The 17,125-nt window shown below is 40.9% G+C and overlaps 3 protein-coding genes across 3 annotated transcripts; all 3 read left to right on the top strand.

The window, feature by feature from the left end:
* Positions 1-6,776: 6,776 nt before the first annotated feature.
* BATDEDRAFT_92412 (uncharacterized protein) lies at positions 6,777-9,307 on the top strand (the record flags this gene model as incomplete). The annotated part of the gene is made up of 2 exons (XM_006682662.1): positions 6,777-6,792; positions 6,885-9,307. 2 exons carry the CDS (start codon positions 6,777-6,779, stop codon positions 9,305-9,307), a joined length of 2,439 nt encoding a protein of 812 aa, XP_006682725.1.
* A 678-nt stretch (positions 9,308-9,985) lies between these two features.
* On the top strand, positions 9,986-10,738 carry BATDEDRAFT_28244 (uncharacterized protein; the record flags this gene model as incomplete). Its single annotated transcript, XM_006682538.1, has 3 exons — positions 9,986-10,139; positions 10,219-10,604; positions 10,658-10,738. 3 exons carry the CDS (start codon positions 9,986-9,988, stop codon positions 10,736-10,738), a joined length of 621 nt encoding a protein of 206 aa, XP_006682601.1.
* Positions 10,739-11,309: 571 nt separating this feature from the next.
* BATDEDRAFT_28243 (uncharacterized protein) lies at positions 11,310-17,059 on the top strand (the record flags this gene model as incomplete). The annotated part of the gene is made up of 2 exons (XM_006682537.1): positions 11,310-12,254; positions 12,329-17,059. The coding sequence occupies 2 exons, from the start codon at positions 11,310-11,312 to the stop codon at positions 17,057-17,059; spliced, it is 5,676 nt and encodes a 1,891-aa protein (XP_006682600.1).
* Positions 17,060-17,125: the final 66 nt, after the last annotated feature.

Genomic DNA, 17,125 nt, shown 5'->3' with positions numbered 1-17,125 from the left:
GCTGTTGCCACCACTAGAACCAGTGATGGTCCTAGTGCTGTTAGTACTGCTGGTAATGCTAGTACTGCTGCTGCTATGACTGCTGGTACTGCTGCTGCTGCTTCTGCTTCTGCTGCCATGACGGGCGCTACTACAATGCTCACTCAGCAACAACAACAAATGCAACAACTTCAGTTGCAGCATCAACAGCAACAACTGGCTAATCTCGGTCTGACTTCTCAACAGAGTGCTTATTATATGGAACAACTGCAGTTACAGAATCGTCAACAGTCTATGGTCTTGCATCAACAGAAACAACAACAGTTACAGTTGGCTAGTAATCCCGCTCTCTTACAACAGTTGATTGCTCAACAGCAACAACATAATCAGCAATTGATTCAACAACAACAACGACAAAGGCATGCTTTACTACAGCAGTTGACTCAGATGAGTCAATCTACTGCTAATAATGTTGCTATTCCTGGCACTTCTACTGTCGCAACAGCATCGATTGCTAACGGCGGTGCCGTTTCTGGCGCTGCAAGTCCATCTGCTCATGCTGCTGCTCTGAATCCTCCTCAGACTCCTCAACTACCAACTCCTCAAGTTCAGGCTGCTAATCCATTACTGACTGTTCAACAACATCAGCAAATGCAACAGACTCAACAACAGTTATTGGCTCAGCAACAACAACAGTTGTTACTTCAAAATCAATCCTTGACACCCGCTACCTCGTTGAATCATCCTTCTCAGAATCAACCTACGCCTCAACAGGTACAGCAACAACTCTTGATGCATTTGCAAATGAAACAGCAACAAGGAAATCCCTTGACAGGTCAGCAGCATCAGCAGTTGCTGCAACTGCAACAACAAGCCATGCAACTCGCTGCAAACAATAAAATCAATACTGCAATGGCTCAACAACAACAAAAACTACAACATCAGCAAATGATGCAGTTGCAGCAATTGCAACAGTTGCAAATGATCCAAAATGGTTCCACTGCTGAATGGCCAAGTGATCTAACTGCTGAAGAACGATCTGAGTCGTTGAGAAAAATGTAAGTTACTCTTGCTAACTAGTACATCTTGTATCAACTCATAAAATATCCCTCTCTAATATGTACCTTGAATCACTCATTCAATTACTTTGTATTCTTACACAACATGCATCCCATCTAGAGCTACTGCAGTTCATGCAGTTTTACCTGTCGAACAACGCACTCGAGAGCGTATCAATACCATTACAATGGAAATTGAGCGGTATGTGTATAGCAAGGCAACATCAAAAAATGAGTACTTGTCATTAATTAGTATGCGGATGTCTCAGTTACAGAACAAGGGTAAGAATTGTATAGTTTAATGTCATGTTCAAGTCATGTCAACCAAGTTGATGTTGGCTTGAACAAACGCGTCGCGTTTGTATGGATCTTTACTCATTCTTGTTGAATTATTTTATCAATATTATAGGAACTGTGCCTGCAGTTCAGAATTCTACAAATCCTGGCTCTCCTTCCTACTCGGGCGGTGTCACCACCCCATCTGCCATCACAACTTCGTCTCCAAGACCCATACAACCCAATAGATCTGCTAGTCCCGTCGTAAAACCTGGCGGACCTTCCACATCTGGTTCATTTACCCATCCAAATAGTACTGCTTCTGCTGGATCTCCACGTCCTGCTACGGTCGGTGGTGGTTCAATGTCCCCAACTACCCTGAATTCAAACCATCCCAATTCAAGTGGAAATGCTCAAAATACTAAAATGGGTGCTTCAGCCGCAAAGGGTGCAAACGCTGCAAAAAATATGCCCGTTACCATGTCACTATCTACAACTTCCCAGTCTGCTTCCTTGCCTGCTTCTGCCTTTTCTCCTCGAATGCATCCGCACACGCCGCAGACTACTACAGAGGCTCATCCTTTCCGTAGCGGATCCATGGCCGAATCTCCTATCAAGCTAGAGCATGACACTCAACAATCTGTCGAGGCTAATTTCGCAACGACTGATTTGTCTTTGGATGACAAGTCGTTTATACAAGGGGCTGACATGTCACAGTCTGCCAAGTCGTCTGCTCAACACATCCCAATCAGTCCTCAACTGCAGTTGATTCTAGCTAGCATGAACAATGATGCTGCTACAAATCGAGGTAATACGCTTCAACAGGACCAAGACGGCTGCTACATCAACGGATCGGGAGCAAAGTATACTCCTTGTGAACTCAGCGATCAAGAAAAGGAAATTATTATGGAAACAATGCAGCACATCACTCCCATGTATCTCAAGATTAACAGTATTGCTAATGATTTGGCTACATTTGGTGGTGAAAATGAGCATGATAAAATCAAGCGACTTTCTGTAATGGTGAGTTTTTTTAATAGTCTCTTGTTTGACATGACAGATAACTGGTCTAGCCATTATTTAATGCTTTAATCCATTTAGAAACAAATGCTCAGCGCGCAACTCGAGGTTTTGGATAAAGGAATCTTTTTTGTCAGAGTAGAAGTCCTTTCTCATTTATACCAAAATATGCTTCGTTTTCTGCACTACACCGAGTCCCTAAAGGCTCGGAACATGTCACAGCAGCAGATGCTCATTTCCCAACCCAATGCAAACTTAAAAATAATGCAGCAGCAACAGTTTCAACAACAACTTCAGCAACAACAGCTTCAACAACAGGAAAACAAACTTGGAGATGTACAGGCTCAACAACTATCTCAAGATATGATGAATTTTAACTCTTCCATGCAAAATGCTGTAGGAACACATGCTAATGGCACTATGGGTTCTGCTACTGCCATGTCGGCTGTACCAACAAACCTCAAGGCTGCTTCTGGTATACAAACAGGACAATCCAACAACTCTTCCTTGACGTCAATGTCACCTCATGTATCACCCAATATTGTGCCTAGCTCTCCAAGTACTACCGGTATTACCACGAATGGACTCTCCATGATGGCTTCGCAAGTTGCTGCTGGAGGTGCACAGAATCGTTTGAGTCAGTCCAATATAAATATGAGTGCTACTCCGAGTAATTCCAACACGCTAGCATCGGGCACCACTGGTATGGTCAACGGACCCACTGCCCAGCAAATACATGCAGGTCAGCTTCAGCAAATGTACCATAATTTACAGGCTCAACTGATTCACTGCGAGGATATTATAGGATCGTATCAACAACGAGGTATTGCCCCAGATCAGCTCATGTTACTTCAGAACAGAAAACAAGTGGTTCTTAGTCAACAAGCTCAGATTCTGCAACAAATGAAAGTTTTACAAGCTCAGCATGAAGATGCGCTTCGCCATGCCGCTAATCAATCGCCTGTTGCTCGAGCACAAGAGCCTACTGGTATACAGCAAATGATGCGAACCCAAAGTGGAAATACACTGGCGCTTCAGCAACAGATTCAAGCTCAACAGCAACAGATACAACAACAAAAACAGCAGCAACAACCACAGCTTGCCAATGCTTCACGGAATGCTCAGCAACAGCAACAGCAACAACTGCATCAGCAGCAGCTTTTTAAGCAACAATGGCAGATGCAGCAACAGCTTATGCTTCAACAGCAACAGCAACAGCAAATGTCACCTAACCCAATTCTTGGTGGCCATGATAGTCCAACTTCTCGTGTCTTTAGTGCTTCTTCTCCTCAAGTTGCACAGAGTACACCAACTACTGCTGTTGAGTCTGTTGCTTCGACTTCCACAACTACTAAACCTCCTCCAAAGCCTCGCAACAGAAGTAAAAAGGATCAAGCCAAGAAAGAACAAGCAGCTGCAGCAAAATCTGGTGCAAACATTTCTGCTCCGTCCACTCCGTTTGCGTCAACTGCTATATCTAGTGGGCATGGTAACGCGACAGCCACGTCTGGAACACTTTCTAGCTCTACATACCTATCTTCTACTGCATCTACTCCTGCGGCAACACCTGGCTTGAATACTGGAACCACATTGGCGGCTGCTTCAACGCGTACTTTGAACACTACAGCTACAGTAACTACAGCCAGTCCACTTCCTAATGGGCTTGCAACCACGTCTCCTTCCACTACGCTGGCACTGCTTTCACAAGGCCAAGTCATGACTCACGAAATGGGATTGACTGCAGGAGCAGAAAAGACTATGGCTGCGTCCACTCAGGCTCTTGATCAACAAGCCATTCAAAGACATTTATTGGGAATATCTGGTGTGAGTTCTGGCATGACAACGAATGCTTTTGGTACTTCTATGGGGATGGTGTCTTCGGTTCCCACCTCTGCATCGATTTCACTGCACCAACCTCATTCCATGGTGTCTGAAAACACAGCTTCTATTCCTGGTATGACTAGCATGGGACTTTCTTCTGCTAATCCAGCGTTTGCCAATTCAAATCGTGCCATAGATGGTTCTGGGTTTGATGTGTCTTCTGTTTCTGATATGAACGGATTTGTGCAAAATACGGCTGCTTCATGGGGTATAGATGGCATGACGGATTCATTTTCACTTAATGGAACTACAAAAGATCATTTTTCCAATGGTAGCTCTGTGTTGAATACGAATGGTCAGTCTTCTGGTACTGCTTTGGGTAGCGTTGCTGGACAATCTACTAAGCCTGCTACTTCCGAGATGACACATTATGATGAAGCATCACTTGATGAGTTTTTCAATTTGGATTACGAGTCGCCTCCAGCACACGGATCTGCAGCCATTGCAAATGCCAAAGATGCTTCTGATGTAGCTGCAGCCCTTTTGTCAGATACTGCTATGACATCTGGCACAGATGCTCTGTCAGCCTTTTTACCATCTCAAACCATAGTAAAGCGGAGTCGCGAAGAGTTGGATTCAGAAAATGCAAAGGGAGTGGATACAAAGGATGCGTTGGGCGATGGTGATGGTCGGCGCGTAAAAGCGTGTCGACCTCAACAGCCTATGGATGGTTCTCATTTCTATGGTGGATTTGGATCTTCCAGTGGGAACAATATGTCTGGAATGGCTTCATTTACTGCGGATAGCGGGGCTGCTGAAACTGTTCAGTCTGAGCAAGCCAATTTAGATGTCTTGGATTTTCTTGCTATTCCCGAAGATGAAGATACTGATCCAGTCTCTCATGCACAGTCTGAGAATGTGATGGGTTCAGGCGCCAATGTAGAAGCACTTGGTGACAATGTAGCTTATGCACTAAACGATCTTCTTTCTACTACAGGCAATTTTACCTCGAATATGATGCAGCATCAGCAGATACTACCAGAGGATACAGTTGATCCTAGTTTGGCTATTTTTGGTACAGATGATCCTGTAGATGTGACTCCTGTTTTCAACACGACTGGAGTCAACATGCCGGTTCAAACATTTTCTACTCTACAGGCCGAATTGTCTTATTTACAAAAGCTATATGCTCTTGGTACTCGAGTTGTTCCACTTCCTGAGGGATCTGGACCACGTATTATGGTTGTTTGTCAATTTTTGTCACAATTTCCTACGCTTTGTTTTGTGTTTCGGATCAAAACTATGGAAGCATATCAAGCATGTCTGTTGGCACCAGCAGGTAAATCGGGAGCAAATACAGCAAGGGCTTATGGTAAAATGGAGACCAAGAAATCCACTGAAATTACTCTCGAAGAGCTTTTTGATCTTGATACATTAGATTCAGATGGAGATGCAATGGTTTCAAAAGATGCTCAAGTGAATGACGTTGATTCGTCAGAAACACAAGTACCGCAATGCCTAGAGTTTGAGCCCGTTAGTGAAGATCCGCAGCACATGGATTTGGTTGCCAGACTAAAATCTGTATATGCGCAATCAAGGTTTTCATTGATTTCGCAAGTATTACCAATGATTGTTGGTGAAATGTCACGATCTGGGTAGTCGTCTTGGTGTATGTATTGAATTCCTTTTAAAGAGACGGACCTCTTTTGTTTTAGACAGTTTTTATATCCATAATACAGACCTGAATAGGATCCACGGTTATTCAAGCCTTTATAATCCTTTTTACCTTTTCCCAACTTTTTAATCTTTTTAGTTTGACCCATCTAGAATAAGTTTTTTGGAATTTTGTCTGTTCCCAATTCACATCTAGCCACAACTATTGTTTGTCCTCACTTTAAGTTTATGCATTCATGCAAGCTTTCATTATGTTTTCCTTAAGAATTTGTTTTGTTTTTAATAACAGTTTTTTTATAAATCTAAAAATGTCTTTTTATAATCTGAGATGAGATTGAATGTCGATAGAAATCCGAGGCAAAGCCTGAGGACGCGATTTGAAATGAATGAAAAATGCACCAGTTGAAACGCAACAACACATTGAAAAACATGGCAATTGGAACAGCAATTACAACCAAAAAACTGGTTCATATAACTGTTCCACATAGATGTCCACAGAAAACTATTATAAAACAAACTCTCATTTTAAACCATCACTTTTCTGTTCAACCCAGCAGTCTCTTGTCTTGCTCTAATCATGTTTTACAACCCAGATATGATCTAGATGGTCCTGTGTTTCTATACAATACAGTGATGGATAAAGTGTCTTGTTCTGGATCGATTGCATCAATTGGATTAACTCGACAATCTGAATTCAGTGCATTAATTAAACCCAGCAAACACTTGGGACTCGTTGTGTCCCGTCTGACTATGAAAGGTTTCTTTTGGTCAAGACATACAGCCAGTTGTCATACATTTAAAGGCAATCTCGAGTTGTGTTGCTTCAATCATGTAAAATTCAGTCGGATTCACTGTCATTCCAAGAGTTGTGGCAACAGACTCGAATGGCACGATGCATCTCGATTAAAACCAGACATATTTAAGAATAAATCATCGCCTTCTGTTTCCATGTCAAGGCGTTCATGTAAGTCAATCAATTCACAATAGTAAATACTATGGTTTTAAAACAATAGTGTAGTGTTTATACTTTGTTCACCATTCTAACCCTGAAAATAGATTATATTCCACCAGATGATTTTAGCAAAGAGTTTGGACCGGATTCATCTGCAGATTTAAATGTTTCTGAATCTCATGAACTAAAAAATCTACAACATATTATTTCCACGTATGAGCACATTTATACCACACTTTCAGCAAAAAAACGACAATCTGCTGCGCTTCAAGTCGCTAGTGCCTACGACAAAGCCTACATAACCAGTAACGACAAGTCACTCAACCTCGACTGGAAAGAATACAAATGTTTGTTACAGATCGTTCCATTGGCTCGCTCACCTCGACTCAATCATCATAATCTAACTCGAGTTCTTGTGCAGGATCTAATTCACTCGAATGTCGTGTTTACACTCGATAGATTCAATTTTTCACTCAGAGCATTGCACGATCATCCTTCAGGCGTCTTTTTATACAAACTATTGATTAAACGGTTGCACGTAGATGATGCGAATGGCATATGGAAAGATGATATTTACTGGCATCTGCTAAAAATCCATGTTTTTTGCGATGGTCCGTCGTTTGCTGAGGATTGGATTCGCCAACTTATGAGTATCTCGGATCAAAATACATTAGAAAAGCTTGACAGTTCGATTATACCAAAGAAACCGCTGAAATGGAACAAAAGCCTATATCATTGCTTGGCATTGGGATATGCAAGGCAAGGAGATGTTGAACGAGCATCAGTGCTGATTTCTGACATGGCACAAGGCGGTTACCCTTACATTTCATGTGTTGAACATAGTATCAGAGCATTGTGTCGCATTGAAAAGGTTGACGAAGCATTTACCTTGTATCAGCAATACAGGTACTCGGATCATCAACCGTCTATAAAACTATTTGAAAACATGATTTGGGGTATTCTTGTTGTTCAATTTCGTGCTGCATTCCATGGCAAGCGATACTCGCGTATTGATATTCCATTAGATGAGCGTCATTTGGTTCCCAAGTTTGATCCCAATACCACCATTGATATTGCTAATAGGATTATGGTGGATCTTAGCAAAGCCGGATACATACCTTCTGTATTGACAGTTGGACTTTACTTGACCCATTTCATGATTTATGGCAAGTATAATCAGGTCATTGATCTGTATGATGCCATGACACGACAAGATATGAAGTGGGATATCATTTCATTGACGGTAATGCTCAAAGTATTCTTTTCTTGCAAGAACACGGATCGAGCAACTGAAATTATTTCTCTATACGACCAGTGTGGATTTGACCGAGATGTTGTGTTTTATGGAACACTGATGGATGGATACCATATCATTGGCGACACAAACAAGTCTCTTGAATATTACCGAGAGTTTCTCGGTACATCATGTACTCCCAATCAGAACATTTACCACATTGCTCTATCTATCTATGGAACTCGATTGGACATGCAGTCTGCAGAGCGAATATGGTCAGAAATGGAGCAACATGCAATACCTTACACTGAGATGTCCTATTCAATCATGATACATGGATACGGTCTCTGTGGTGATCTTTACCAAGCCAATGCAGTGTTTAATAGCATGATGTCTGCCAATGTTGTCATGACGGAAGCCTCATACAATACTCTTATGAATGCACACATTAATAATCGTGAATACAACGAGGCAGAAAAGATTTATGAGCGCATGATTAATTCTGACATTCAGCCGGACATATACTCTTTCAACATTCTACTTAAATCGCATCTCATACAACTCAAAGTAGCTCACACCAATGTTGTTTTGCGCGATATGCAAAAATCGGGTGTTGATCCGACCAGTCATACCTATATCACGTTGATCCAATTGTATACCAGTACGGGACATATGGACGAGGCTTTACGGGTGCATCAAGTATTAAAAGACCTGCCCATCTACAACGAACAAGGATCTGATGTACCATTGATTGCACGGTCCGCATTTCTTAATCAATACTCGTTGATCAATAACTGGGAAGCATTTGAAGGACAAATTGAACTTGTCAAAAAAGAAGGGATTGCTTTTACGTCACTTTTACATGAATCGATTGTCATGGGATACTATCGACGAGGAGGACTGGATGATGCTCTGGTGTGGTATCGTGAGGCACTAGACAGTGGATGCGAGTTAAAGACACGATTTTTTAACAGAGTTATACATTTCTGTATTGATTCTGGACACGCAACGAATGCAATTCAAGTCGCTAATGATATGCTGCAAAGAGGAGTGAAACCGGATATTTTTACATATACTTGGTTACTGAGAGCAGGGATTGTTTTGTCTGACACAGGGATTGCAAGTATACCCGCTGCAAGCAAATCTGTCAAGCCACTTGATGATCAAAAAGATGAATCTTTTTTTGATTCATCGAATGCGTCGAAAGATGGTTTAACAGTGTCCAAACCAATTGATTTTGACGCATTCGATTTTGATTTTGAAGATGATTCTAAAGGGCTTCCTAATGCTTGATTGCAGTATAATCGGATGGAATGTGTTACTGGAATTGAACGTGTAATAATATAAATAGTAATAATAATAGTGATATGCATACTTGAATGTATTATAGAATCTGATATTCCAAAAACTTGAATTGGACTCGCCCTGTAATTTGACAATAGAAATCCAATACTTTTTGACTTGATTGTCAAATCCATTTTATATTTTACAATGATCAACACAATTCAAACTATTGGATCAATGGTCAAATACTATGCTGTACAACGAGGTCGGAAAACAGGAATTTATTCTACATGGGATGAATGTCAGGCTCAAGTAGCAGGCTTTCCTGGTTGTGTTTTCAAATCCTTCAAAACAGAATCAGAAGCAACTGCATTTCTTAGAATTGGTTATAATAGTAATACTGCAACTCATTCATCTTACTCTTGCATCAACAACAACACATTCAATGATTCTTATGATACCAACCATTCCTCAACATCTGCTGTCTTGAATACACTTTCATCTCGAATTGATTCACCAGCTGTAGATTCTAGTCTGGATGCATTGCATAACTTGTCAGCAGTTCAAAAAAAGTCGGCATTTACTATTCATTCATTGGATTCTGTTGATACAGACAGGAATGGATATTCTTTGAACAATCCGTATGGAATGGAACATGTCTTGAGTGATGAGCATGATTCTTCCAACATGACCATCACATCTCAAGCACATTTTATTCACACTTTAGATATTCTCAACATTTTATCCAAAAAACCTGAGTTGTCTGTATCGGATCAACCTGCACCTGCTCAGACTCTGGATGAAGTAGTATCTGATTTGGAACAAATCAACCACTGCGATGGTAAGTTTAGCATATCTAGATGGTATTGGATCGAGTATCGATGCTTACTGTTTAATTTATTTTATTGAAAACCTTGAAGAATATGTACAATCGTTTGATCTACCCATTGATGTATACACCGATGGTGGTTGTAGAGCCAACGGTACAAAGGGAGCTCAAGCAAGTATAGGAATATGGTTTGGACATGCAGATTCTCGTAATATATCTGAACGTCTTATCAGTCCAATCCAAACCAATAACCGTGCTGAAATGACTGCAGTGATTCGAGCACTTCAAGCTACTACATCTTACCATCATGTCAATATCTATTCAGATAGCGCCTATGTAGAACGAGGACTGAATGCATGGATGCCTGTATGGAAACAGAATGGATGGAAAGGACCAAGAAATAAACCAGTACAGAATCAAGATTTATGGCAAGAGTTGGATCAATGCATGAATGACCGGTCTGGCACTGTTAAAATAGTAAGTGTTTAGATTGTAGTTTTGTATACGATTTAATATTAATTGATTTTTAGTTGTGGGTCAAGGCTCATGTAGGAATCTTGGGCAATGAAGGAGCCAACACACTAGCTTCTCAAGCCCTCGATCAACACTGACAGCGATTTAGAATGTATTGGTTGCATCAAGTATTCAAAAGTATATTTCACAAGTGCTTGAGCAGTCAATTCAAAACAATAAGCAGTATATTTCAACTATTTATATTCTTGTTGCATAAAGCTGTGTTTCTCTTGTAATGTTTGAGTGATTACAGCTCGAGTGAGTGTAAAACATGCACACATTAATACAAAAATGATTGATAGAATGGATTAATCAGAAACAACAATTCCGATAATGATTCTGACAAGTCAAGACTAGCTTCAGTCTTGTAATTCAAGAATATTGTAAACTATTATTTTCAGGATAGTTTGCGACCCGTCAAGATTGTTGGGCGTTTCGACATTCAACTTTATGCGTATAAAGTCTTGCATTTTGAAACCATCTCTATAGTCGGGAATGGTATAGAAATTGCATAAACTACAATTTATTTCTGTTATTATCCTTGTATTCACTTGCCATTCCAGACTTTATCAATCGATTGTTATAAGCAATTTAAATATCGGAATCTTCATTCCCATTGCAATCACTTTAGATTGTTCGGTATTCTAGCATAAAATTCTGTTACTGAACATGAGTATGAATGGGGATTCAAAGACTACTACTGGATATGGTCATGTTGTATATAGCGATTTCCCTCCAGACATATATTCTCGTCTATCTGCACTATCGCATTCAAACTTAGTGCACTCTGAGAGTCATGCTGACTTGTTTGCTGACTCTAGAAGCCATACTGACCTGTTTATCGACTCTGGTTCCGACAGTAATGGTGCTGAAGACGACGCTGTAGAGTATGGTGAATGGACACACAGACAGTCAATGGAAGTCGGCAATTCTCATCATGACAGTCTTCATCCTAATCAAACGGATCATTTCACTAACAATGCGGCCATTAAACCATCTGCAAGTGATTATCAGTTTGATGTGCAGCAAAGCAAGTCTTTAAACAGAATGACTACTCTTGAACGAAAGAAACGTAACAAGCCAAAGACCTTCAAGAAACGAGTCTCGACCTTTTTTCGTGGATTCAACTCGACTTCTCGTCTAGCTTTAGATGCACATCAAGATAATACTGCCATCACATCTTATTCAAAAAACTCATCGCATACTCGCTTGATAACAGAACCTGCCGTATCTTCAATCCATACTAACACTGCATCTAAACATTCTGATGATACTGAATCTACACGACGGGAAACTTCGTTGGGTTCAGATCCATCGTCTACTGTTGCATCTGTAAAATCACATACTCCATCCACTCGACTCGATCCTATATCTAGTTCTGCTTCACCATCAAAATTAAATCTATACAATACATCCTTGACTCGTTCTGCATCCCATTCTTCTTCCACCATTCGTGCCGCCAACAAATTTAAACTCAATCTAGGATTTGGAAAATCTAGCAAAGCTTCCAAGTCTTTGAAAGAGTTGGCTGCGCTTAATTCTGCTACTCAAATGCAACAACACCTTCTTTTGCAAAAAGTACCTCTGCATCATGACGATACTGAATCTAATCATGTGAGTTTTTTTAACTTCGCTTTTTTTGTTGAAATACATTGTGTTGCATTCTAACCTTTTACCATTTTGAATAGCAGGATGTGTCCAACACACAGCGTGCATCTGATTCTGTCGATAGGCGACTTACGTCATCTCATAAACTTCGTCGCCATGTATCTGACAGCTCTCTTGCATCAAGTGCTGCCATTTCTTTGGTTTGTCTAGATGATCCTTCACTGGATTTGCAAGAGGAAAAACCATTTAGACCTCTTCAGCAACGTATTCTTGATTTATTGCAGGCAGAGCACGATCCTGACAGTGATGCTGATTTTCCAGATGATAGCGAAACTGTAATCGACAACGAGCTACACAACACACTACATCGTAACCCTTTGTCTGAACCACCACAAGATAGTCAAAATGATTCAACACCAATGCATTATAAGCAAGGACATCCCACTTATACCGGAAGAGTCGGCAATGATTCAGGAGGTCGTGGAATACAACGATCGAGGCAAAGCAACTACGATTTGCCTTTTCTCGGTATAATTGAAGCTGAGAAATTTGCACGACCAGACTCGAGAAGTACCAACAAATCTGCTGGTCCATCACGTGCATTAGAAGAGATTAATAATGTAATGGATGATGTCGAGGCGTTTGTACAAGAATTGGATCCAACATTTCATATTTTATCTGATCATGTTACTCTGTCACGTATTCAAGCACGGCAGTTGTCTGCTGTACCGCAAACTGGTGTGTCAGAACCAAAAATGCATAATCTACCAAGCAATCATTCAACAGACAAAGCGTCTGATTTTGTATCTAAAGTTGTGCCAGAAACAATGGCTACATCTCCCTCTTTGCAAACTTTATCTCATACTTTGGTTACACCAACACCGAGTTTTGGAGCAAAATCAAACACTGATCTTATTTTGGGCAAGTTTCCTGAACCATTAGTTTCAAAACATGCAGATTCACCATCATCAAAACATGCCTTTCGACCCAACACAAGTAAAGCCGTCTACACTGGTGACGAGGTTTCCAATATATCACATTTTGAGTCTGCCTCTACCGAATCGCCAGCTACCTCGACCGTCATGTCAAATATTGAACTTGCATACAAGGAAAAAATACATGCTTTGGATGATACTTTTCCCCATTCTAAAGAAACCATTGATATTGGTGCTATAACCTCTACCTCGACTGTTGTTGTCGCGCCTATTCAAAACAATGCTTTGAATAAGATTGCGGAGCCATATGATCAGCACGATGTCAACTCGCCTACATATTCTAATGAAGAGCCATCAAGCACCACGCCTTTGGTAGTTCAAATGCGTCGTCGGTATTCTCAAACATCACTTTTCACTCTTGGTGATAAACCAGAAATGGTGCACATGTCCCCAAAAAGAGGACCGAGTCTTGTTGGTCCATTTTCAGCATCTCGCCAAGGATCATCAAACTTGTCTATCTTGTCATCTCCACTGGATCATGATGGACTGGATACAAATACTTCAGCAGCATCTATAGAGCTGTTTGAAGAAAAACATGATACGGACGAGCAAGTTCTTCAACAGACTACCGCCCCGGTTGTTCAGACACCTACCTTGTCATTTCCTACCACGCGACTTCGACCCACTTGGTTTTCGGTGACTGCTGGAAGTAAATTTGTGAATAGTAGTGGTCAGAATAACGACAAAAGTCTAGTGTCTTCAGCTCCCGAATCAGATTTGGATGCATTGAGGTTGCAAACACGACTGAGGCAGCGAGTTTTGGAACATGTGAATGCTGGCCCGAATCCAAGTGTTGTTTCCAAGGCTGCTACCGCGTCTGAACATGTGGGTATAATTGAGCCAGTCACATCATCAGTTACTTTAACTGATATGGGTAATGCATCACATGAAGCATTGAGTGCATCGACATCAGCAGTTGCATCGATAACGCCCTTGGTTTTGACCCCGGTTGTTACATCAAACATCAATACTGCTTCCACAGATAATATGCATGTTCTAATTTCACCATCTGTGGATGATGAATTTGCAGCTGATTGTGATCATTCTTCAGTGATTGTATCTGATACTCATGACAGAGTCTTTGACGAGTTCACATCTATTCCTCCAACGGATACTGTTTTGCCAAAGTCTTATGCTACTCTGACACGTTCCAATGATCCGTTTGACCAGCACATTTCTCCATTTGATACTATACAGACTCCAGATGATGTTGTGAGACCATCATACATGGATATTCCACATACTGGTGCTGAATATTCTACTGATTTGGACCATGACACACAGAGTATGTTGGATGATCATTCTATAGACTATATTGGATCACCATTGTCTGTATCCAAGGCAACACAATTTGCCCAATTGAATTTTACAGATGTGGATACCGATCCAATTCCACCTACTCGAAGCTCATCTATACATTCATCCAGTCTTGGACGTAAACCCGGTGTAAATATTTTGCGTCGCATTCATCAACGTCAACAAGATTTCAAACCCGACCTTCCACTTGACTGTGATCAAGTTCAAAACATCCATGACGAAACAAGTCTTATTTCACACAAACCAATCGAGACTTTTTCGCAGACATCTTCAGTATCCCAATCCATTCCTATGATTCAACTTGGTCGGTCGAATTCCGATGCAGTTGTATATAAACTCAAACAACAGCAATCTGAAATGCATCAGCAGTTTACATACGAAAATACACAGAAACAGTTACTTGATCCACCTCCACTCGACACGTCTGACATTCATGATATGTCACGTCAAAGTCAAGAATGTGTTTCACTGGTTCAAGTCGAACCGAGTATGAATCCTATGTCTTTTAAAGCCAACTCCTTTCGATCTGTCTCTGCTTTGGATATCATGGATGCAGAAATCTATTCTACTGATAAAGCCGGCCATAGTGTGGAATGTGTCCTGTCTGAACAAAAACATACACGCGGTAAGAATAGTAATGATGCGGTCAAGTTTTTTGAGCGTTTGAGAGTGCGATTCTTTAATAAGCATGACAACCGTAACAAAGAAAAGGCCATTGTGCAGCAGGTTATAGATGAATCGGTTGTAGTTTCGCCGTCAATCGTCAATGTATCTCCTGCGTTGGATGTAGTCACACCTCCACAGCTTACGCATCATTCGAATGCAAGTATGTCTGAACAGACTATTTCTCTCATTCGACGATTATCGAGAAAATTAAGCAAAAAGCGTAAGCACAAGGAGCAGCTATTGCATTCTGAAATGGAGGCAAACAAGAGTATTGGTGGTGCTGCGCATCAGGATTCAACACATGTGTCTAATAATACTACTGGAGTTGTGCCAAATATGGAGAGTGTTTCTAATTTTGCTAATCTTGAATGCGAACCTTCTAATGGTGCTGGCTCTATAGAAGGATTAAAGCAAGACAATTTAATCAAAATTCCATTTGTTCGACAAAACTCAATGGGCAGTACTAACGCTACTGTAGAGTCCAATGTTGCCGAGTCTTTAAAATCAAGGAAAAGTGTCAAAATAGTTGTAGAAACCGATGAAATTGCTATAGAAACAAACGACAAACTCCACCCATCTTCGGCACCTTTGTTTCTGGAAGACACCAAATCTGGAATCTCGTTCAAAAAGACGACTTATTTTAATCGCTCGAGTTTACCCATTATTACTTTGCATGACAACGATGGCAGCACATCTCCGACTAAAGAAACTGGTTTATCGACTCGTCTTGCATTGAAAACGACACCCAGTTTGAGTATTATCACACAAGAGTTGCATTCTTATCAACCCATAAGTGGTGGTGATTCAAACATACTGCCAACCAATACTCGACATGCTACAACTGACGCATCAAAAGATGTGAATGAAATGCATGCAGCTGCGACTTTTTCGACGCTCCCCACCTCGGCTACAGTATCCACACCTACACCTACTATTGCAATCACTCAATCACCGAATACACCGAAACAGAGTACTTCAGCAACAACGCCATCAGAAACTAAACTAGGTGGATTTTTTGGCAAGATTCAACGTAAATTAGCCAAAGGGCTTGCTCGCGGTGAGCGAAACAGCGAAGGTATTAAAGGATCTCGATCAGTATTTGATTTCCACCAACTCAAAGGCTCGTCGCCTATTACACATCATTATGCGGGAAAAGATACTTTTTACAATTCTGCCAGCACCAATCCTAAACGCAGTAGTTGTGAGCCAAGCATTTCACCTGGACCGTTGTCTGCTGGAGGCGTGAGTGCATCATCTGGATCATCTATCAAATCCATCACTACCAAGAAACGGTTTGGAATATTTGGATTTGGACGAAAAGCCATGACAGGAGAAACACAATCTCCAGCAACACCTACAAGAAATCAGTCAATGTGGACATTTGGAAATCTTTCACCCACTCCAATCGAATCTGAACATGATGTACGAGACGATTTACCGAGCAACACATCTTGTGATATTAGAGGAAAGTCTATTCCAGAGAACGATGACAATGTGCATCAAGAGAATAAGCAAAAAGTTTTGAAAAAAATAGCACTTCCATTGATTGAATCGAGTCACTTTTCAATGGATTTGGAAAAGTTGGGAGTGGATGGATGGATTGGATCAGCACTTGATCACCACTCGCCATCCCATACTACATTGGTTACAGAATCTAACCGTCAATCTATATCCAGTCCCAAACAGGACATGAGCAACATGGAGGTTAAATTGATGCCCAATGGTGACCAATCGATGGATTCATTGTTGACTAGCATCGTAACAGACAAGGAAGCAAGTAAAGAGGAATTGATTGCAGTCAATGAAACCAATTTGGATTTCACCAAAACGTAGTTTAAAATAAATGAAGTTGAATTGAAATCAGCGAAACAAAAGTGTTGGAATTGAATAGTTTTGCCG

The sequence above is a fragment of the Batrachochytrium dendrobatidis genome (genome assembly GCF_000203795.2).
Source record: "Batrachochytrium dendrobatidis JAM81 unplaced genomic scaffold BATDEscaffold_17, whole genome shotgun sequence".
Taxonomy (NCBI): Eukaryota; Fungi; Chytridiomycota; class Chytridiomycetes; order Rhizophydiales; genus Batrachochytrium; species Batrachochytrium dendrobatidis.
This window is presented reverse-complemented; position numbering and strand designations above follow the sequence as displayed.